At 35.1% G+C, this 23,848-nt stretch overlaps 1 protein-coding gene across 2 annotated transcripts in view; it reads right to left on the reverse strand.

Annotated features, from left to right (window-relative positions):
- The window catches only part of NSF (N-ethylmaleimide sensitive factor, vesicle fusing ATPase), a 133,041-nt gene that overhangs the window by 46,217 nt on the left and 62,976 nt on the right, over nucleotides 1-23,848 (reverse strand). For both annotated transcript variants that reach the window (XM_054574877.1, XM_054574878.1), the window contains exons 9-12: nucleotides 21,041-21,240; nucleotides 8,852-9,017; nucleotides 8,013-8,087; nucleotides 7,645-7,832 (exon numbers count right to left, since the gene is read on the reverse strand). In XM_054574877.1, the coding sequence (XP_054430852.1) occupies nucleotides 7,645-7,832; nucleotides 8,013-8,087; nucleotides 8,852-9,017; nucleotides 21,041-21,240 (629 nt within the window). The remainder of the gene's footprint in view (nucleotides 1-7,644; nucleotides 7,833-8,012; nucleotides 8,088-8,851; nucleotides 9,018-21,040; nucleotides 21,241-23,848) is intronic.

Consider the following 23,848-nt stretch of genomic DNA (forward strand, 5'->3'; position numbering starts at 1 on the left):
AACTGCCTGGACCTGATGAGTGATTGAGATACCAACACATTTTTCAGCGCGACTGGGCTCACTCCCAATAGCACTAGGCAAGCGAGTCTAATATTTAAAATGGTACTATGGTTATACAAAAAATTATCTTTAAAAAATATCTGACTATAAAACAAACATATGTTAAGCAATATCAACTTTCCATTGATTATTATAAAATGAGTCATGTTCCTTTAGGAACAGACTGCTGAGACAAATAAAATGACAGACTTTTTTTTAAAGTCAGCTTTATGGGATTAAAAAAAAAACTGTTGGGAAACTGCATCAGGATGGCAAATAGAACACATTTATTTATTTCCTTTCCTGCCCAAATCCCATGTAATGACAGAAAGTTAGAGAGAAAGGTTAAAAAGCATGGAAGATAAATCCAGAATTTTTTAACTCCTGAGAAGGAGGAGAGAGAAAAAAATTATAGAGAAAAAACAATAAAAGACAGAAGAAAAAAGTTTTCCACAACTGAAGAAAGCTGTGTCTTTTCAGTTGAAGGGTTCACTGAGTGCTGATCAGGACAAATGAAAAGAAACCCACATCTTCCTAGACAGTGTTGCAAAGTATCAGAGCATCAAAGGTGATGAGAAAGTCTTAGAACCTTTCTGAGAGACAAAAACAGGTTACCTGTGAAAGAGCCTGGCAACACTAGAAACTAAAAGACAAAGTAACCACATTTTCAAAATAAACATGGCGCTCTAAAAAATGGCTTCCATGTACATAGGGAGATAGAGGCAACCATTTTTATAACAGTATTATGCACTGTTCTAGGCACTACAGCAGCAATTTTCAACCTTTTTCATTTCATGGCCTACGTAAACTAATAACTAAAATTCTGCAGCACACCCAAAAATATATTTTTTGCCAATCTGACCAAAAAAGTAGGTACAATTTTGATTCACTCACACCAGATGGCTATTGTGTTGGCTGTTGTCAAATTTTTTAATTTGACAATAAGGGAAAAGATGTCAGTGCCCCTTACTAAATAGTTAGGTATTGCATGTCTTAAAAATTCTTGAGACAAACCAGTTGAAAATCGCTGCACTAGAGACATAGCAATAAGATCTAAAGTTCCTGCCCTTATGGATCTCACATTTTAAATTGTGTTATAATAGTCTAGGATACTGTGCATTGGTCCAAAATAATAAAGACTTATAAATACTGACATGGAAAGCTACCCAAGACATATTGTCACGTGAAAAACATAAACTGCAGTAAAATGTCATTTGTTTGCTTTGTAAGAAGTGCATATGTATATGAATGAAAATGTAAAGGAAACAGACTACAAAGGTATCGCCCAAACATCGACTACCCCTGGGTGTTCGAGATGGCCTGTCTCACTTTCCCTATAATACTCTGGCACCCTTGAGTCTCCTACAAAGAGAATGTATTCATGTATGACTTCTACACTATATTTTTAAAAAGAGAGCAGGTAGCACGTAAATAGACAAATATTCTACTTAAAGAGAACAATTAGTATTTAAATTATTAATAGGGTTTTCATTGGCACATATTAGGTATTGGATAAATATTAATCACATTTATTTGATATCTCTAAGTTTAAAAAAATGGTGTTACAGGAAACAAGCATTTCTATGAAAGAATTATACTGCTCAGTTCATAATCTGTAAATCTCTTTTAGCTCTATAAAGTATAGTCATATATATTATCTAATTTCATCATACCCATTGTCTCAATTTTGTCCTTGTACAAGCCTAGCAGTATTCTTAAATTGAGGGTAAGGCTAATTTAATTAAGAGTAAATACAGAATTTCCTTTCTAGGTAATCTTATATAAAGGTTTTAAACTCTGATTAAAACTTTTTATTAAAAGATTTTATTTATTTACTTTTAGAGAAGGAGAAGGGAGGGAGAAAGAGAAGGAGAGAAACACAGATGTTCGAGAGATATGTTTTATTGGTTGCCTCTTGCATGCCCCTAACTGGGGACCTGGCCGGCAACCCAGGCACGTGCCCTGACTGGGAATCGAACTGGTGACCTTTCGATTTGCAGGCCAGCACTCAATCCACTGAGCCATACCAGCCAAGGCTGATTAAGACTTTTTGACACGTTTAAAAGAATTCTAGCCCTGGCTAGTGTGGTTCGGTGGATTGAGCACTGGCCTGCTACCCAAGTGGTCACTAGTTCAGGGGACATGCCTGGGTTGCAGGCTGGGTCCCCAGTTGGGGGTGAGCAAGAGGCAACCAATAAATGTATCTCTTGAACTTCGATGTTTCTGTCCCTCTCTTTCTCCTTCCCTTTCCCTCTCTCTGAATATAAATAAGTAAATTCTTTTAAAAAACTGAAAAGAAAAACAAAGAATTCTACAAGGTGTAAACTTTAAGGTGAAAATAAAGAAGCCAGTTTTGACATTAAAATCCCGATGAAGCTGCCCGACTAATTTTAAATGTCTTCTCCCTATACAGCCCTAAGTTTTTACTACAAGGTTTTATATTTTTGATTTCCTCTTACAGTGAAACTGAAATGACATAAACATAGCAATATGAAGAGAAAATCTTGTCTATCTCTCAATCTTTGCCAAAAAATATGATATATTTCATGACCGAAGCTGATGTGCAACTTGTCTTTTTACTACTGAAAAAGGGCTCACCCAATGAATTAAAAGTGAATTAAGATGGATGGGGTAGAGTTATTTTAGAACAGTTGTTTTGAGGTACTCCAAGAATTTTAGAAGTTACCTAATTATAAACAATCAATAGTACTATCATTGTAAATTACTCCTGACTATTCATTAAGTTTTCTAAGGCTTTCTCCTAGCTATTTTTTTCTTTTTTACTACTTCATCAAGTCAGTAAAACCTTATTTTTAAATGTTCTGCAGTTCTGATTTTTTTACTCACTCAGAAAAGCTCTTCTCATTGTCTGAATTAGTGTGGTTTTCCCCTGCATTTAATATATGAAAGCTAATCAATATAGAAGAGTCAACATCTTTCAGCTTATACCTGCAGAAACTAATAAACTTGTATTTCAACACTAGCAAATATCAAGTGGTCACCCTTAAATTTCATAACCTTTTAAATCTGACCTTTGAAAGTTCTTATCATTCCTGTTAAATTAAGGGTAGAATGACCTCAATCAATCAAAATTCTACAGAAAATAATTTTATTGAAGTTCTGCAAACATAAATCAGAGCCTTAATTCAGTTGTAAACTGTTTGTGTGTGCGCGTGTTATGTCTTCGATTTATTTCCTTACAGCAGACTGGAACAGAAGAAATTTAGGTTATGGATCTTCTCTACCTCAAGCAGAAATTCCTTTCAGGATAAAAACCACCAAATGTCACATGAATTTTAGTGGATCACAAAGATGGGTTCAACTATAAATGACATGATCATCAGGTGTTTATGACTGGATTTTCCACTTGTTTTAGGACACCTGAAAGAACAGTTTAACAGGGAAGACCTGTTTAGTTTAGTCCACCTGACTTTGTTGAAACCTATCTTTTGAAAAGGAAGCAAAAAACACTAATAATGGCTTTTTATAATACAACGAAAGAACATCATAACAAATAGTTGAATGCTGTGTATAGGTTCTATATCAACTTTAAATCATAAATTTCAAATAACTTATTCATCAATCACTACTAGTAAAGCTATGAGCATCTACAGCAATGGGACACTAAAACTGTATGCATTTTGTTCAGCCAAGGAGGAGTCCTGCTGGGGAAGCAGCATTGAAAGGACTTTTGACAATACAGATATTTTTTAAATGCAGAAAAGGAATACATGTTAGCATTATTTCTTTTTATGGGTGGAGTTAGTGTCTTACATATCCTTCCCTTCTTTGAAGTGCCTACAAGTCCCTTGTATTAAATATTCCATAGATGTTGTAAAAAAAATTAAAAGCTCTTTGGTATAAAAAGGTGATGATCACAAGTCAATATGCATCACCTGAAGTTTAAATTAAAGATAATTCAACCACATGGAAAAAGTGAGGGAAATAATGTCCACTATTTGTACTATTTCTTACTTGCAAATCTGAACAATAGTATATTCTTTATAGTGGTAACTAACATATTGGCTTTATAATTAGAAAAATGATAACTGCAAATTGTCAACAAAACCCAGAAACTCGGGTATTGAAAAGGATGCATGGTATCCTCTCAAATCAGCCAATAACAACAAAAATGTAAACAATAGCTTACAGGGGTGCCCAAACTTTTGGTGTCTTTGGGCCACACATTAAATACATTGTGACTTGTAATCACAAAAAAATCTTATAATGTTTAAATTAAATTTACAATTTTATATTGGGCCCAATTCATAGCCATCCTGAGCCGCATGTGGCCCTCAGGCCACATGCTGGACACCCCTGATGAAGGCACTTCCACCTATAGTATTTGATTTCATTTTCACAAAAGTCCAGAAATACATAGTTATTGTCCTTTGAGAAAGCAGAAACAAAAAAGTGAAAGAAGTGTAATGCTAAACTATACCTTAGGACTATGAAATATGTGATCCTTCCACCATATCTCTTTGCTTCCCGTGTACAACTAATACGTCCTTAAAGAAAGCATGTTTCTTAGTGAGAGGATGGTTTAGAGACATTTTGGGATAAGATTATTGTGGTTAAAATGGCAAGTAACTACATAAGAGAAAAATCTGGAGGCAAATGCATATGAAAAACCTGATAACTAATAATCTAGCTATTGCGGATTTTATCAAGAAGCACTGATGTGGTTTGAGGTAAAGGGTCAGTAAGGTGGGGAACAATTTCACATCATTTACACAATTTTTCTTAAAGTCACCATCACTTCTTACCAAGACATTTCTTATGGCAAGGAGAAAAAACAAAAGAAAAAAAAAAAAAAGAAAGGAAAAATGGAACAATCCACTTTACTTTATAAGGACCCAATATAATATTCCCACACTATCCAGACCTTTGGCATTTAAAAAAAAAAAGAATGCAGTAGTACTAGTATCCTCTTCCTACTGGGTCTACAGTATTTTAAAAGGGTTTTTTCTCATCTGTCTAAAGTGGCATTCTTGAGCTAGAACAAAGTCATTTCTATTATGTAGGGAAATTATGACGTATGGACAGAGTTTGGTTCAGAATACACATGTAAGTTTACTAACTTTAAAAATATTTACTAAATACCTATGATGTTCTCAGTATTTAAACCTATTTGAGATACTGTGGGAGATTCAGAGATGAATAAGACATGAAAGTTGACACCTTTTTCTGTAAAGAGTGAGGTAGTACATGTTTTAGGCTTTGTGGGTCATGGTTTCTCGGTTGCAAATACTCAACTCTGCTGCTATAGTTTGGAAGCAGCCACAGACAATATGTAAATGAAGGGTGTGGTTATGTTCTAAAAAAAACTTTATTTATAAAAATTGGTGGCTGGCCAGCTACGGCTCTTGGGCCACAGTTTGCTGACCCCACTTGATTTAGAATCATTCCTGGAATGTACCCAAATAATGAGAATACCCTCAACCTAACTGTTAGGCTTTTATTATTTCCTCCAAGAACTGTTATAAAAGTTCCCCTCTCTTGTCTGTGTCGCCAACTCCACTCCCCTAAATACTCCACTCGACACAGCTGCCAGAGTGATCTTATGTTTTAACAGTGTGTCACTGCTATTCTTAAAGCTCTTCAATGGCTTAGCACTACTCACAGAAAAAAGTCCATACTTCTTAGCACAGTATAAAAGGCTCTTTGTGCTCCATCCCCTGCTTCAGTCTCCTGACTTCAGTCTCCTCACAATATCTCTCTCTACCTCCCCTCCCTTTTATGCTGAAGCAATACTGAATTACCCTAACGTATCATGCTGTTTTGTGTCTCTGTTCCTTTGCATATATTGTTCCATCTACCTAAAATGCCCCGCCCTACCAAGTGACACATCCACACAGAAATCCTTCCGTGAAAGCTCTTCTCTCTCCACGAACTGACCACATCTGACACCTTTCACTTCCTTACCTTCCATGTGGCCTTTCTATGTGGAGGATAGACTGTGAGCTGCTCAAGGGTAGAAGATTTACTACTTTGCGGCTATAGCATTAACTCCTAGCACAGTGTCTGGCATATAGTAGGTGCCAAATAAGTCTATTTTGAACCAAAGGTACCATAAATGATACAATACTGTTTCAGGAAGATAATACATCATTTTTGAAAAAGAAAATCAGAAAAGGTCTGAAGAAAGTAGTGGCACATAAACCAGGTATTGAAAAGATGAGTAAACAGAGAGGGTAAAGACTCTCAGTGAAGAAAAAAAAGCAGAGAAATAGAAAAATAAACTAATGTCTGATGAGCAATGAGTATTTCAGTTTGACTGAAGTGTATAGAGAATAATTGGGAACACATCTGGAAAGGCTAGCTTAGGACCCTAGGTCTAGAGGACCTTAAAGACAAAGGATAAGAAGTCTGTATTTTGTTTTGGAGACAAAGGTGATTCACTGAAAGTTTCTGAAGAGTAGAATGATATGAAATAAGAAGAGTAATCAAATAGAGGGTAGACAGTGACAATGAGAACTGAAAGATACTGCCAAGATAGAACAGACAACCTTTGGCAAATGACTTGATGCAGAACACAGCAGAGTGACAGAAATAAAAAACAACCCTGAAGTTTTAAGCCTGGGAAATTCAGATATCAGCAAAAGAGAAGCAAAAAGAAAAGTAGTAAAAAAGAAAAAAAAAAGTTGCCCTGGCTGGTGTGGCTCAGTGGACTGAGCACCAGCCTGCGAACTGAAAGGTCGCTGGTTTGATTCCCAGTCAGGGCACATGCCTGGGTTGCAGGCCAGGTCCCCATTTGGGGGTGTGCAAGAGGCACCTGATCAATCAATGTATCTCTTGCACATTGATGTTTCCTTCCTCTTTCTCCCTCTCTTTCTCTCTCTCTAAAATCAATCAATCAATCAATCTTAAAAAGAAAGCAAATTTGTTTTTGCAATATTGAATGAGACCTGATAAAACATCCAGGTAGAGTTATTTAGTATAAATTGAAAGTGGGAGACATACTTTCAGGAGATTAGACGTAAATCTGGGAGCCATCTATCTAGAGGTGATAACTAAAACCTGAAGAGAAGGGATGGTAAAGGATCAACTGTACTTGTTCAAATTTTATCAAAATTAAAGTATCCTCATATGCATTTCTACCAGAGTATCAATATATTATTGTACTAATTGGCAAACATGTTCATTTCCCTGGCTCTGAATTCCTCGAGGGGAGAGGCCATGCTTTATGTCATGTTTCCAGCTTAATACCTCAAAAATAGCAATTACGCAGTCTATTTACTGAATGAAGAAGGCCCTGTAATTTTAGAATGTAGAAAAAATCCAACTTCCTTCGATATGTTACGACTCAACACAGCACAAATATTTTAAAAATTCTTCAAAATCTTCATTTTCACATGTATCAGATGGAGGCAGCCTAACGCAGATGGGTCAGTGGTTATCGTGCAGCAGATGCTACCATGACTTCTACTGCTACTCTGAAGACTTAGCAGTTGATAGTTAATTCCTATTCCTTTTACCATGAATCTTCTCTATCAAAAGTGACCATCACCTTAGCCGTTGCCACGCTTGAAAGGAAAGAGAAAGACCACTGGCACAGTATTTAGAGGGCTGCCGACCCCTACTCCGTCGGGAGACCTGACCGACCTTTATGTGTCTGTTCATGGCAGTGGACTGCGCCGCTCGCACCAGGCCCTCCAGCTCAGCACCGCTGAAGTTCTTGGTCTCTATGGCCAGTTCCTTAATGTCTACGTCGGCAGAGAGTAACTGATGCCCTCTCATCCTTGCTGTGTGGATGTGAAGGATCTGTAGTCGACCTTTTTCATCTGGTAAACCTGATAAAATTGAAAATAGAGACTATTTTATTCATCATCTTTTCTTAGAGATACTCAAGCATGTAAACATCTACTTCTCATTACACAACTTTTCTAACAAACATTAAGCTATTGAGTTATGCGACTTTGCTCCTGCTAATGCACCCCCACCCCCATGCCATCAGTGACAGGTCTTCTTACCTATTTCCATTTTAACCTCCAGTCTTCCAGGTCGAAGGAGCGCCTCATCTATCAGATCTGGTCTGTTGGTCATTCCTGAGCACAGTTGTTAAAAAACATACAAATGATCACAGTTCAAAAATAAGATAAAATGTCCCTTCAGTATATGTAAGAATAGTAATTTACCTTAGAAGCTAAGAGAACATTTTATAAAAGTCAAATAGAAAACCAAGTTATTATCAAATAAAAATATCATTTGTTCTTGATCTGTTCTAATGAAAATACACGGAGACTTTAATATTTCACTACTGTACAAGCCAACGGAATATAAATACAATGAAAGCTTCAAATACTGAAAAAGGAACATTAACGTTCAGAGGGGGTAAGTAACCTGTCCAAGTGAGAGAGGGGCCACGTTAACCTGATTTGTCTGACCCCAAAGTCCCTTCCCTTTTCGTAGTCCAGTGGTTTCCAACCTTCATACACAGCAGACTCCCTCTGCCCCGAAAGTCATCTTAAGCCCATTAAACAGTTAAAAGATGAAGCTATAATAGGGATGCATGATCTGAAGCCCCTCTGAGGACCCCTTGGAGGCCTACGGGACCCAGTCTGAAAACCCCTGCACCACACTGTGCTCTGTGGGCGAGCTATGTGCTTAAACCCAGGAATCACTAAAACTCATCTTTCATTTGTCCTGTTAAGGCTACACATTAAAATAGTAAAATTTTTCAGTATCACTTGATCCTAATTTGGAAACAGCAGCAAAGGAGTATAATGACAACCTATACAGATCTTAATTCTGAACCTATGTGTCTAATGTTTTTGAAATCCTAGTACTTTTTTAAAAAAGGCAAACATACCAATGACTAAGATGTTGTTCAGCTGCTCCACCCCATCAATTTTGGACAGCAACTGATTGACGACTGTGTCATGGACTCCCGTGCTACCGGCCATGCTCCCTCTCTGCTTGCAGATGGCATCGATTTCATCAAAGATGATGATATGCAAACCGCTGTTAGCACCAAGCTAGTAAGGGAAGAAATTATGTTAAAGATCATGTAATTCAAATACTTTGAATATATTGTTAAACAAACATCAAAAGAGCAAAGCAAAGCTTCCCATAGATGGACTTTTCTCCATGTTGACTAAAAAACATAGCAAGTCTAATTGTGGTTGCTGCCCTCTCAAAGGTGTTGGAACTGCATTCTTGGAATTCTGCAAATCACAAATGCATCCCAGAACCTCTTATTTAATAGCCATAAAACAAACAAACAAAAAAAAACATACTTTATATGATGAAAGTGAACAGTCTGTCATATAACTAACTTTTCCTTTATACTTATTTCTTATCTCACTATTTGAAAGAATTCTTATACTTATCAGATGCTTCTCTTAGGTCAGTGAATGGCAACCCCCTCCCATTTTCCCTGACTTTTATAAGGGGATTGTCCCAGAAACAGTAGGTTTAATGTTCATTTGTTTGTCAGGTTACATAGTTAAAGGTAGCTCCACCCAGAGGCCCATTAGGGACTGGGGAAATGGAGACAGAAACTGGACATCATTCATATTCAGTTATATCACATGAAAACAGATTATTTTCTCCTAATGGTAAAGTGAGAACAGAGACACAGTTTATAAAAAGAATACAATCAAGGGGGTGCTGTTTCTCCTGCACAGTGATTTGTTTTAGTTTTTTTAAATAAAGAGTCATTGTTAAAATAAATTAGTTTATATACTTAAAAACTCTAATAGATGCAAATACTTTTAAATGCCAAATATTGATTAGGTTAAGTTAAATGGACTGTCTAACAATTTATATTTAAGTAATTAAGTCTCTTATTAGAAAACAAGAAAAATATTTTTAAACAAAAACATTAGGGATTAACAAAACAAGTCAGAATAAACATAATGTAAATAAAAAATGACAGCATATGGATAATGTAAAATGGGCCTAATGAGATTAAGGATTAGATATGGTTGGTATTCATTAACCTCTGGCAAGGATATAATATTTTCTTTTTAAAATAGGTTTTCAAAAAACTTGCTGTTAAAGTATTAGAAGTTAGCTGAGCAAAAGTTGGAGAACGAAGTTAAAAATAAACTATACCGTACCACCTAAAGATATCTGCTGTTGACATTCTACAAATTTATTTTTATATTTTAAATTTATTTTAATTACAAAATTGGGAACTCATTGTATCTAGTATTCTCTTGAATGTTAACTATTTTTTGAAAGCAATTTTAAATGTTTATTTTTGTTTCTAATTGCAAAATACATGATATTACAAAAATTTGGAAAAATACCAAATAAAGAAATCATAATCACCTAAAATTCAACTAGCTAGAAATAACTGACATCATTAATTTGATGCTATGTAAATAATTTCTTGCTGTTTTTCAGTCCAGACATTACCTTAAGCTCATTCCCATGCCTATAAATACAATACAATATGATTTTTAATGGCTCCTTATTTCATTTTATGACTGGTTTTATAGTTTACTCTCCTACTTCACATTAATTCCTTACTACAGATATTTAATAATGTCTAAGTTTCCAGTATTATGTATGCTGTTGCAATGAATTTCCTGAGGACAACTTGTTAGATGCCTGCAAAAATGCAGCCTGAAGAAAAGGGGGACCAAGAAAACATAAGATGAAAGAGGAAATGTTGTATCAGAAGTAGGGAGAGAAACAGTTCCCAAAAATGACCAGAAGGATATTAGACTGGGTCTAAAACAAATATAAATATATAAAACAAAATATATAAACCATATATATATGGTTTTTTTCTTTAAATCAAAACCAGGTAAAACACTGTTTGATCCCGCAAGGCCACTCCTTGGTTTACAGCAACTCTGCTCCTAAGTGCCCCAAACTAGAAACAACCCAAATGCCCTTTAGTGGGTGAATGGATAAACAAACTATAGTACATCCACACAAAAGAATACTACTCAACAATAAAAAGGGATGTTTGATATATGCAACAACTTGGATGAGTCTCAAAGAAACTATACCAAGTCAAAGAAGCAAATCTCAAAAGTTTAGGACATTCTTGAAAAGAAAAAAACAGGATGGAGAACAGATCAGCAGTTACCAGAAGTTGTCAGCAAAGGGAAAGTGACCATAAAGGGACAGGTGAGGGAACCTTGGGGGTGATGCAAGTGCTCTGTACCTAGATTTTAGCGATGGATACATAAAACTATACACATGCTAAAGTTCATAAAACTGTACACCAGAAGAGGACAGTCGATTTTACTTCATGATAATAAACAGAAACACAGAAAAAAATATCTCATCATACATTCTATTATTCATGTTTGGAGTACTATTCATTCTTTAATGCAACACTATGCAAGGTGACTGACTGTCATGTCCTCATTAAGGTTTCCAAAATTTAACTAGGTATTATTATTATTTTTCCTGAACATTACTTACAAAATTGTTGTTCTTCCACAAATGTTTTAAAAACTAAATTTAAATAAAAAATTAATTTCTCAATACCATATTTATTGAACAGATGTCTGATGATAAATGATAGCTTGCCATTTAAAAAAATTTCAACACCAAAAACCATTCAAAAGACTGAGAGTGAAGAATTGGAACTACAACCTTTGCTTTGCCAAACAGTTCTAGATAGTAGGGTAACACTTCTAGATAGCAGGGTCTTCAGTTCAAAACAAGGACACGCCTGTTTTTGATGAAAAATTGTGGGATTCAACATTATTTTTATAAACATTTTTATTCAAGGTTGTCCGCCTATAGAGCATAAAACAAAAAGCTGCTATAACATATGAATTTTGCTGTCAATGTGTCTTATGCTGCCACTGGAATCATGACTTCCTTCTCAGGCCAACCTTAAAAATCATCTGTGTGGAAGGGAAGCCAGAGACAATAAGAACACTGTGTTTGATTAAATGATCACAGGAGCAATCTGTCCCAAACATAATTCAGTACAATTCTGACCTTTTCAGAACCTTACTAATCTTGTGACTTGTCATCAGGTCCCCTCCCCCAGCCTAGTCAGCATAATAACATCAATTTTTACAGGTGTGTTACTTAAATAAAGCCAGGTTCTCACTGCAATAAATTAGGAGTCAGGTAAGAAAGATGTCAAAATTAATGTTAACAGATTAATATAGCTGAATCATCAATAAACCCCTTACTAAAGAGTTTAAATTTCCACAATGCAATCCTCTTCAATTCACTGGCTTCTAGCTCTGTTCTTACCATCTGAAAAGTCTTCCCCCATAGAAACAGAGCTAATGCTACTGATCTCCTGGCAACAGCCTTCGAAAACCACTGTTCTATATTTAACTAGTCTGACCTATATGCAAGTGTTCCTTTCTGTCAGCCTGGACTAGGCAGAATCACAGAGGTGATGCTTTTCTTTATTATGTAACACATAGATACATTAGCTGAGTATGTATCCATGGGGTCATTAGCTGAGTATACCAAACCTTTTCTGGATGTAAGAATTGAGAAAGGTATAACTGAAAAGGCTGGCTATGATTAATACCTACCTAGAAATTCTTTGCCAACTCAGTTTTATCATTAATAGTGTCATATTTAAACTGTCTCCAGGTTTATTTATAAAGATTAATATCTGATGACTTTTTTCTTTTTTACATTTATTTATTTTCTTAGAAAGGGGAAGGGAGAGAGAAAGAGAAAGAGGGAAACACTGATGTGTGAGAGAAACATCAGCTGCCTTTCATACGCCACTGACTGGGGACCTGGCCCACAACCCAGGCATGTGCCCTGACAGGGAATCGAACCGGCGACCTTTCATTTCACAGGCCAGCACCTAATCCACTGAGCCACGCCAGCCAGGGCATTACTTTTTTTTTCATAGAAGTCTTCCACATACCAAAAAGGAAAATATATTTTAAAAAATAAAATAATGTGTGAATAAAGATATTTCACATTCTATCTGGCAATTATCATACAGAATCACTGGATCTTTTTATAAGTCTTAAGCTATATTATGCTATTTCAACAGTCTAGAAATTATGTCATCAGTATTCATTAATTCTCAACTATGTTAAAAAAGATTAAAGGAAGAAAATAAAAGAATGATAAAAATGCTGTGAATGATGCAATAGTGAAATAAATATCACTATGACATCTTCCCTGTTTTCTTAGTGTTATCCAAAGTATCACATCTTTTAAGAAGGTATGAAAGAAAAATTCAACCGTTACCATTTACTGTCTGGATTGAAAGAATTTTTTAAAAATTATTTTAAAGTTATTTTAGAACTTTTTATAAAGTTATTTTATAACGTAGCATACTGATGCAAGTACACCATCCACCATCTTTGTTGCCTGATTTTAGTTTTAATTGAACAGAGAAGAGAATTTAGATGTTTTAAATTCCTTGGTCATAATGGCAAAAACAAAGAAAGAAAATCAATAGAGAAAGATATTTCATAATTATATGAATCTGAAGTTGATTGCAGAGAGTGAGATAGCAGCACTTGAGACTCTAATGAAGATAGTGAAATTGATCATTAAAAGTAATATCTCAGACTATGTGCTTTCAGATGATGATAGTCTACATAAATATTCTCAAACTCAAGAATGAATGAATATATTTCTAAAACCAAAAAGAAAATGACATTTTCATCCAGTTACTTATTCACAAAAAGTCTTCAGGGTGCTGTACTGTGACAAGAAACTAGGCCAACTCCTTTTTCTAAAAGGACACATGACAGTATTTCTCCATCTTTCATTTCATTTGTGCATCAAAATTTCCTTGATATGGTTTCTAAGGAGACAAATGCTGAAGGCATGCACTATAGAGAGATGATCAGAAGAAACAGATGATATAGACATAAAAAAAAATTGGATTGACCATTCCAAAAGGTGTATGCAAATCTAAAAACAAAAACGTTTTGCAGTTATGGAGTGTTTAGTTGGAGAGGGAGACTTTCCCCTCTCCAACTAAATTATAAGCCAAAGAGTAAAAAAAAAAAAAAATCTTCAAGTACTGTGTCTTCATGATGCGAGTACAAGAACCTGAAGTAATGATAAACTAGAATCTATCAGAGATGTATGTCAAATTTGGAAGTAGCATGAACACAAGTTCATGCATGACAACTGATGAACAGTTGAATTAGTGAGTTACATTCAAAAGCTCCTGCCCATTTTGTGTATGTATGTCTTCAAAACCAGAAAAATATGGAATAAAAATCTGGTTTGTTATATTTAAGCTCTTATTAAATATTTTAATGGACTTCCACTTCTCTTTAATCTTACATTTGTAAATTATTTATAAAATAACTTTAAAATAATTTTTAAAAAATTCTTTCAATCCAGACAGTAAATGGTAATGACTATTTTTCTTGGTACACTGAGTGTTGAAAAGACATTTGAAGCAGAAAATATTGTAGTACTAGGCATCAACTGTAAAGATTAATTGGTTCTGGGGCTGTCTGAAGAGTTCAGGTTGGTTACTGAACTTACACCACCCAACAGGATCCATGCCTGCTAGAACCAACGTGGCAGAAATGGCAGGAGACCTGAACGTGACCAAGGACCTCACGGGATGCTGGGAAGCAAGGGAGAAAAACCTCCTAGTGTGAAACAGAAATAATTAAGTGCTCAACAAGCAGACTTGAAAATTAAAGAGTTGTTATAAAGACAATATTTAACATTTATTTTTACCATCAACAAAAATAAGGAAAAGGAGGAAATAAGGTAAGTTAGATTTAATAAAGCTTACTACATTTAAGAGAAAATATTAGATGCTATGTTTCTGAGTATTATTTCTATTGATCCATGTAAATCTATTATTCATTTTAATATTTATATGATATTCCATTTCCTACTAAGGAAGAATCAAGATGTTTCTACTTTCTCTCCCATTACAAATAGTGCAGCAATCAACATCTGGATACATGTCATTCTGTGCACAAGTCGAAGAGTGTTTCTCTAGGAAAGCGGTCTTGAAGTAGGGTCATGGGGCTTATGCATCTTCATTTTTGTAAGATGTCAAATTAATCTGCACAATATTACCCACCTGGTATATTTTAGATTTTACTATGACTAGTAATGTATGAGGCCCTGTTTCTCCACAACCTCCACAAACTTTGGGTATTATTAGTCTTTGCAAATTCCCCCAGGTTGTGTATAAAATGTCTTTCTCTTTTTTTAATCCTCACCTGAGGACATTTTTTTTTCATTGTTTTTAGAGAAAGAGGAAGGGAGAAAGAGAAACACTGATGCAAGAAAGATGCATAAACTGGTTACCTTCCATACAGGCCAGGGCCAGGGATCAGCACTCCAACTGGGGATCAAATCCGTAACCTCAGGTATGTGCCCTGACCTGGAAGTAAACTTGCAACCTTTCTGTTGAAGACTTCCAAGCCACACTAGCCAGGAATCAAGGCTCTTTTATTATGCGTTTTACTGAGCACCTTTTTCATTTGCTTATCTTCAGTTGGTTTCTTCCTCTGAGAACTGCCTGTTCGTATTTTTTGCCAGTTTTTTAAAAATTGTGATATTTGTCGTTTTCTTATTTATTCATTACCTTTTGAATTTATTGGGGTGACATTGGTTAATAAAATTATATAGGTTTCAGGTGTACAATTACATAATACATCATCTGTATATTGTATTGTGTGCTCACCATCTCAAGTTTTCTTACTTATTATACAGGAGTTATTAAGGAGAAGTTATTATAGAAGATGCCAATTCTTTGAGGATTATATTCATTGCAAATCTCTTCCTCAGTTTGAGATATTTGTATTTAGTGTAATTTGTCAGACAGAATTTTCTTTATATTAATGTAGCCAAATTAACATTCTTTCTTTTATGGATCTGATTTCTGCATCAATAAAGAAATTCTTCCCTAGCCTCAATTCTTAAAGCGTTTTGCCTATTTTCTTTTAAAAATGTTTTCCCTTGTAAGTTTTGTTTTTGTTTTTGTGAATCCATGTTGTGAGATAGGGACTGTATTTTATTTTTTTTTTTACAGGGAACAACTGATCTCCACATTCATGAACAGTCCATTCTTTCCCCTCTGATTTGTATGATATTTTTACTTTTTGTATAGTAAGCTCTACCTGAGTTTTATTTTGTTTCCTTGGTCTGTTTTTGCATAAATATATTACACTCTCTCAATTACTATAGCTTTCCAGTAAATCTGGGTATCTGATGACAAAATTCTTTATTCTTCTCCAAAATTTTCAAAGCTTTGAAATTTTCATGGCTTTCGAAGCATCAAACAAACAAAAAATGAAGTTGTAAGATTCCAAAAAATTCCTCTTAGACTTGATTGAAAAAGCACTGAATTTACAAAGTAATATGGGCAGAACCATCATTTTTATGATATTGTCAGTATTCCCCACATGTAAACCTGTTCTATTTCACCATTTATTATCTTTTTAAAAATTTATTTATTTATTTTGAGAGAGAGAGGAAGGGAGGGGTAAAAAGGGAGAGAAACATTGATGCTAGACGGAAACATCAGTTGTTTGCTTCTTGTACACACCCCAACTGGGAAATGAACCTGCAACCCAGGCACGTGTCCTAACCAGGAATTGAACTGGTGAGCTTTTGGTTTGCAGGAAGATGCTCAACCCACTGAGCTATACAAGTCAAGGCAGCTCTTCGAAAAAAGATTTTCAAAAACGTTTATAATTTTTTCCTTTAATTTTAGACTTAATCCTAGGTACCTTATTTTTGTCACTGCTGTAAAATTTTTATTAAAGTTACATTTTCAGTATCTTGACATTTTCTTTGTCTTATTATTTCTTTCTTGCCTTCTAAATAATCTGAATTTTCTTTATTCCTTTCCCAGCTTCTCCTCATGCTTTGGGAAAGTTTGAGAGTTACAGACAATTTTCACCTACACATTTGACCTAAAGTTAATTAACATTAGTATCTTCTTCCCTAATAACAACAGAATATTATATGAATTTATTCCACTTCCCATATGTTTTATTCCATATTTCAGTTCTTAATAAACCATACTGATCATTATTATTGTTATTTTATACAGTGAATGCTTCTTAAATTTGTCTTTCTTACATTTTTCTATTATGCAGTATGGCATGGAGGGAAAGTTCACAAAATGTGAATGTACTCTTCATTGAATTGCCACAAAATGAACACTCACATAACCACAACAAGAAGCACGACCCTCCACCATTTACCATAGGAAACACAATCTTACTTTTATGGTAATTATTTCTCACTTTCCTTTATACTTTTACCACCTAAGCATGCATCATTAAACACTATACATTGAGCTTTACATAAATGGAATCATCCAGTTAAGTATTCTTTCTTGTCTGGCTTCTTCTGTTCAACATTTATTTGTGAGATTCAAAATTGTGTATAGCCATAGTCTGTTTATTTTTGTATATATACAAAATTGTATATATCGTATATATACAGGACAATTTATCCATTTACTGGATATAAAATTTTAAGTTGACAGCTTAATCTCTTTCAACTCCTTAAAAATGGCATTCAACTGATTTCTGTTTTCCATAGTTTCTGTTGAGAAGATAGCTGCCAGCTAATTGTTGCTTATTTGAAGATAATCTTTCTTTATTCTGAAGTTGCTTTTAAGATTTTTCTCTTTTTTTGTTTTGCTTTATTTGTTTTCAGAGGTTTAATGATGATTAACTATAGAGGTAAACTTCTTTGGTATCTCTCTTGCTTGAGGTTCCTATCACTTCCGGAATCTATGGACTGATGTTCTTCATCAGTTTTAGAAAGTTCTACATCACTTTCTCTTCAAATACTGCCTTGCTTCATCATCTTTCTCTGACTTTCTGGAACTTTTAAAGGCTTCTTATGGTATTTTCTATCTTTCTTCATTTCTTCCATCCTTTGTCTTGGGTTATTCCTGTCTAACATCTTTCATTGCACTGATTCTCTCTTCAGATGTGTCTTATCTATTTATATCTATCTACTTGAGTTAATTTCAGTTATTGAATTTCTCATTCCCATAATTCCCATTTGACTTTTTCTTAGTTTCTAGTGCTCTGCCACAATTCTCAATATTGTTTCTCTTTGAATGTGATAAGAATAGTTATTTTAAAAGTCTTTATTGAAAACTGCAATATCCAGAGGCCCAATTTCTATCCTCTTTTGTTTTTCTTTTTGTGTCAGATTGCTTTTGATTATATACCAGACATTTCATTTGTAAACCACAGAAATAATTTGAGGCCTTGTATGATATTACCTTCCTCCAGGATGTATCTACAATTTTGCCTGGTGCGGGGGGACACCAGTGATTTAAGAAGCCTCAATCTAATTTTAGAGAATGTCATGATTCAAAGCTGATCTACAGCCTCTTTGACAGCATGTCTACTTCTAGTTAATCCTTGCTCCTATAGTGTAGCCCTTCAGGGTCCCAAGGCAAAATGAGGCACATTCATCAGGTATTCCCTTTTTGTGGGCCAAAGGCTCTAATCTCTGCCCCATTACTCCCTCCAGCCTATCAAAAGGGCTGCATGGCTGTCCCGCAGCCAACTCCAGCACTGGCTAATATGTCCAGAAAAACAGTGGCCTTTCTTTCTCTTAGCCTCGGTATACTGGGGCCTTTTTCTCTGGGCCTCCATTCTTCTAGATCTTGTAGGTTCTTTGATGCCTTCGAGCAAAAAAATAGTTAAATATTCTGTTGAGCTTTTCTAGTAGTCTACAGTGGCAGACATGATTCAAGTTATCTAATCTGCCACTACCATTAGTAGAAATTCCAGATTTTATCTGTTCCTTTACCAATTTCATTGCTCATCATTGTTTCTTGCATCCACTGTTTCCTTCTGGGTTCAATTTCCTTCAGTCTCAAGTGTTGCACGTACATCCTCCTTCATATTCTTCCAGCAAGTTTCTATGACTAGTTAATTTTATTAGTCTTTGCTTGGAAAAAGAAACTTTATTTCACCAGTATTTCCAAATGAGAATTGAACTGGGTATAAAACTTTAAGTTGACTGTTATTTTCACTTAGCTCCATGAAGATACTGTTCCACTATTTTCTGATCTCTCTTGCTGTCATTAAAAAGTTTGTTGTCAACATTATGGATTCCCCTTTGTATGTTGTCATCATTTCTTTTTTGCTGATATTAAGGTGTTTCTCTCTTTTTATTTTTGATAGGTTCCAGTGTCACTACAAGGGGTCTAAAAATAATTTTTATTTATCCTTTTTGGGCTCATGGTGCTACATGAATATGAGTATTTATGTGTTTTATCAGTTCTAGAAAATTCTCAGCCATTCTATCATTGAATATTGCCTGTACACTGTTCTTTGTATTTGGACTTCTCATTTTAACTGTTATCTCAACTTCTCTTTTATATTTTCCATTTCTTTATCTCTCTGTGCTACATTCTGTGTAATTTCTTTAGATCTATTCTTTGTTTATCACTTCTCTCTTCAGATTAAACTACTGTCTTATGATTAATCTTGTTGCTGAACTTGAAATTTTGATGATAACATTTTCCATTTACTGAAGCTACTTCAGCTTCCCCTGTGAGAAATTCTTCTGGTGTGGGCTGTTGGAGCACTCCCCGGGGTGCTCTGATGGTATCACTGGTATAGTATTAATTTTTCAGTTATTTTCTCAGCTTGTGGACCCCAGACCATAGAGGGGATGTACGTATTTAAAAAAAAAGGAATTACTAAGCATGAATCAAGGATCCATGGTTTAGAACTGCCATGGGAGATTCCTCAACTTCCAATTCAGGACCCAGGTAGACAGTTAAATGATCTTGTTATTTCTCTGTGCTGATAGATATTTTCTAGTCCATTCTTTTCACTGAGGACACACCTCTTTGAGGGCTCCAGAGCCTAGTCCATACTGTAAGTCTTAAGTGGGTTCACGGACTCATTTTCTGTCCTCAGTGGGTGCTAAAACCCAAATTCATACATTACCAAAACCAAAACTTCAGCTCATATCTTTATCATTCTAATTTTCAGAGGGTTTCCCCCCCCCCCCCATTTCTGGAGATATCCTTTTCTTTCCTGACAACTCAATTATGCATTTAAAATGATTTGTTATATTTTACCCAGCTTGTGAAGGGGGTTTGTGAAAGGGAGGTTTTCAAGTTGCCTAGTCTACTGTATTGCCAGAAACAAAAATCCCATGGCATTATTTTTAAGCCATCTGTCAATCAAACAAATATGTAATAATAGTGTATTAGTTTGGGTTTCCCAGTGTAACAGAACCAAGATACATACTTAGTCACCTGAAAATATAGATATACATGTAGATCTATACATCTAGATAGAGATCTAGATGTAGATCCCTATTTATCAATCTATCTAGCTAGCTGTAGAGAGATTAATTATAAGGAATGGGCCAACACAATTATGGTGGCTTATAGGTCTCGAGATGTGCAGAACTTTCTGTTCTATTCAGGTCTTCAACTGATTGGATGGAGCCCACCCACATTAGGGAGAGCAATTGCTTTACTCAGTCTACTGATTCAAATGATAATCTTATCCAGATATATCCCCCACAAACACACTCAGAATAATATCTGGGCACCTTGAGGCCTAGTCAAATTGACACATAAAATTAAGCATCATAATGAATAAACTCTGGTTTTATTTTTAATTAATCTTATTTTTTTCTAAGACCCAAATCAAGCTTGCCGTTGAGACCTAACAACTCATATCTGTCTCTCTAGAACTGAGTTGACTCTGTGGTAAATAAGGTTAGCTTTCTGCACATAGACCTAACATAAATATAATTCTACAAGTCCCTTTATGGATTTAATTTCTCACTTTTCCAAAAGATGACTTCAAATCTCTGGAAGTAATGTGGAATAAAAGTGTCACCTGAAGATATATTCCTGATCTGGTTTTGCAAAACTTCTGACTTATACAATCATCTATCTTTGTATTATGAACATGTAGGTAATGATATCTGCTCACATCATGGAAATCCCCCATAAACCTAATTGAGTGACACAACTTGGTACTGAATTTTACCCTCAAGTTTTTCAAAATATAGATTGTACTAACAAGTTTTCCACCATAACTCTGGGTTTCATTCATAATAAACTTTTACTGATTTATACTTATGTTAACATTACCCTCCTTTGCTCCTCTTCAGCATCAGCAAAGAGTTTGCGAATGTTAGCCTCTGATTCTCCCACGTATTTATTAAGAATTTCTGGCCCATTGACCACTTTGGGCTCTCTCGCATTCAACATCTTGCCAATCTGTCGAGCCAAGAGAGTTTTACCACAACCTGGAGGCCCATATAACAGGATGCCTTTAACGTGTTTGCAACCTAAAAAGGAAAAGAAAATAGTCTTACACTAACTAAAATCCACGTAAGACATCTAAAGGAAAGTTTTCTTTCTTCTTCATATGCACATTACGAAAAATACAGTGATTCCATTAACATACATTAATATCCAGGTGTCATGAATACAACAAGAATGAACAAGTAAAGCTCCCTTTTGTTTTTAAATTCAGAAAAAATTCCTACATAATACCAATATTTGAGAGCAAAAGCTGCTGATTAAAGGTCTTTGGAAAAGTATATTTGACCTACCATTTAGAACAAATACTTTTAACTCTGTCTCTTTGAACTAAATACCTAATTAGGAACTATTACTTATTTTTCATTATTCTCTACTTTTTAAAGTTGGGGGGCAGAGGAAGAGATATCTTTTTTGGTAAATTAAACCTAAGACAAATCTATTATGATTCAGTAGGCTATGTATACTCTATCTTAGTCATGAAAATTACAGGTCTACCTGTCATAAAACCATTTAAAGAAAGACAGTTGGATAGTATAGAGTAATCCACAGGATCTTTATGGATATTACAAACTTTGTAGATAAAGTTAAATGTCCTACTTCACATGACTAATGCCAAGTGAGGCACATGCTTTCTCAGAGCCACCCAGATGAAGTTCCAAAAGAAACTTCTTTTCTAGGCAAGCGTTGCTTAATGCCTTAAACATATCATTAATAGCAAAACAACAAGACTAATGATCTGTATGTCCCAGGATTTCTTAAGCCAAGTCTACACAAGAATTTCCTCCATTTCTTAAGATTAGGATGACCTGTGGTTTCTGTTTACTCACTCCAGGAATTTCCACCTTTTTAGCAGTTTCACAGTTCAGGTGCATGACTTTTTTAATGAGTTTTTTATTTCTCCTATACCAAAAAAGCACGCTGTGAAATAATGAATTACTAGATTACAATGTTATACTCAAAACTACAGGTGAAAAAGAAAATTTCTAGAAATGGAATATAAATTGTATGTTTTAATAAAAAACAGTTTGTTCTCACTCAGAACGAAAGCATTAAAAGTTATATCTTTAAGAAAAATACATTTAATAACTCATGTAAAAGAAATCACAAGATACAACCAACTCTACTAGAAATTTTAGATCCTGAGGAGGAAGACCCTTTGGGTTGCCAGGAAGGTTATTACTTCCATCTTTATGTCAAAAAGGACTCCCTTCCAAATCACTGAAAGCACTGAGGTCTGTGCTTACGGTAAAACTTGCAGAGACTAGGGGAACTCATTGGAAACCCTTGAAGGCTGAGTCTTAGCCCCTCTCATCACAGAGCAAATTGCTGCCCTAAAAACCATGGCCTAATAAAACATCTTTGCCCTTGGCCCACCCTTCAAGCGTAAGTAGTAGGCAGATGAAGGGAAAAGCCTTGAGCTTCTTGAGAGGTCGATACCACTAGGCACTGCCAGCATCCAAGTCACTGGGGTATTTTTGATGAGGACTTTGGAACCTGCCTCGTCATCTTCCCCCCCAACCCAACTGCTACCATCATGATTTGAAACTATTCCTATATATAAACCACCTGCACAGGCAGGTGATTGTGGTTACAAAACAGGTACAAGGAGAGAAGAGCCAGAGAGAAGAAAAATGATTTGCTGAGTACTTACAAAGTGTCAAACCTTAGTCTCATCTCTCGTTTCCAAGTTTATCTTCCAACCTCCTCCTAACCCTAGTTCCTTCCACATTAAGCCCTACTTTCTTTCAAGAACTCTCAACTCATTGGCAATCTTATATTCCTGGACTACCCATCCCATCAGCCCTGGACACAAGATGGCTTTACTGTACCAACACACTGGTCATAGAACACAGCCAGAGAATATTATACCACTGTGCTGTAATCCTCACAATCTCATGCTACCCAATTTCAGTTATATTCTCACTGCTTCCTCAATACTGCATGCTATCTTTTACTTATTTTTGTTAGTAATCTCCCATTCCCCTTAGTAATTATCCAGATGTTAACTGTTCTTCTCTTCTAAAGTGCTATTCTTAAAGATGACCTACATTCTTGTCATCTGCCTTTTATAGATATATATATTTTATATATATTCTCCTGATTCTGTATCTACAAATTTATCTGCAGGCACATCCATTCTCAACATCAACACTGGTTCCCAAAGGACGAGTTTCCTTCCTCTTCTCCAAGGTTTAAATTGCAATCTTTTGTGTATATACCTTCTTCTCCATTAGACTGTGAACTATTCAAGGGCGGTTACTGTCTCATCAATTCTGAATTGCAAACATGTAGCATAATGCCTAGCATATAATAGGTACTCAATAAATGGCTGAATAAGTAAATTGTGGATTCCTTTCCTAAAAAACTCAAAAGAAAATAAGGAAGAGAAGACCATTTTTAAAATTTTATTTAAAGTTCTTAATTTACAGAATGGTGTTTACTTTCATAGCTGAACTAATTAAATACCTAAAAAACACATTTGCAATGACTGGGACTTCGCAAATTTACCCAAGCGAACCAATAATAGATAAATACTAGATTCTTTGTTTTTATACGTGGAAAATGCTCAGTTAAGTTGACTTAGGTCTTATAAAATAACTAAACAATTCACAAAATACTACCCTGAAGTTT

This window comes from Pteronotus mesoamericanus, unplaced genomic scaffold, assembly GCF_021234165.1.
Source record: "Pteronotus mesoamericanus isolate MK-2021 breed Mesoamerican mustached bat unplaced genomic scaffold, CSHL_Meso_final contig_269, whole genome shotgun sequence".
In the NCBI taxonomy this organism is placed as follows: Eukaryota; Metazoa; Chordata; class Mammalia; order Chiroptera; family Mormoopidae; genus Pteronotus; species Pteronotus mesoamericanus.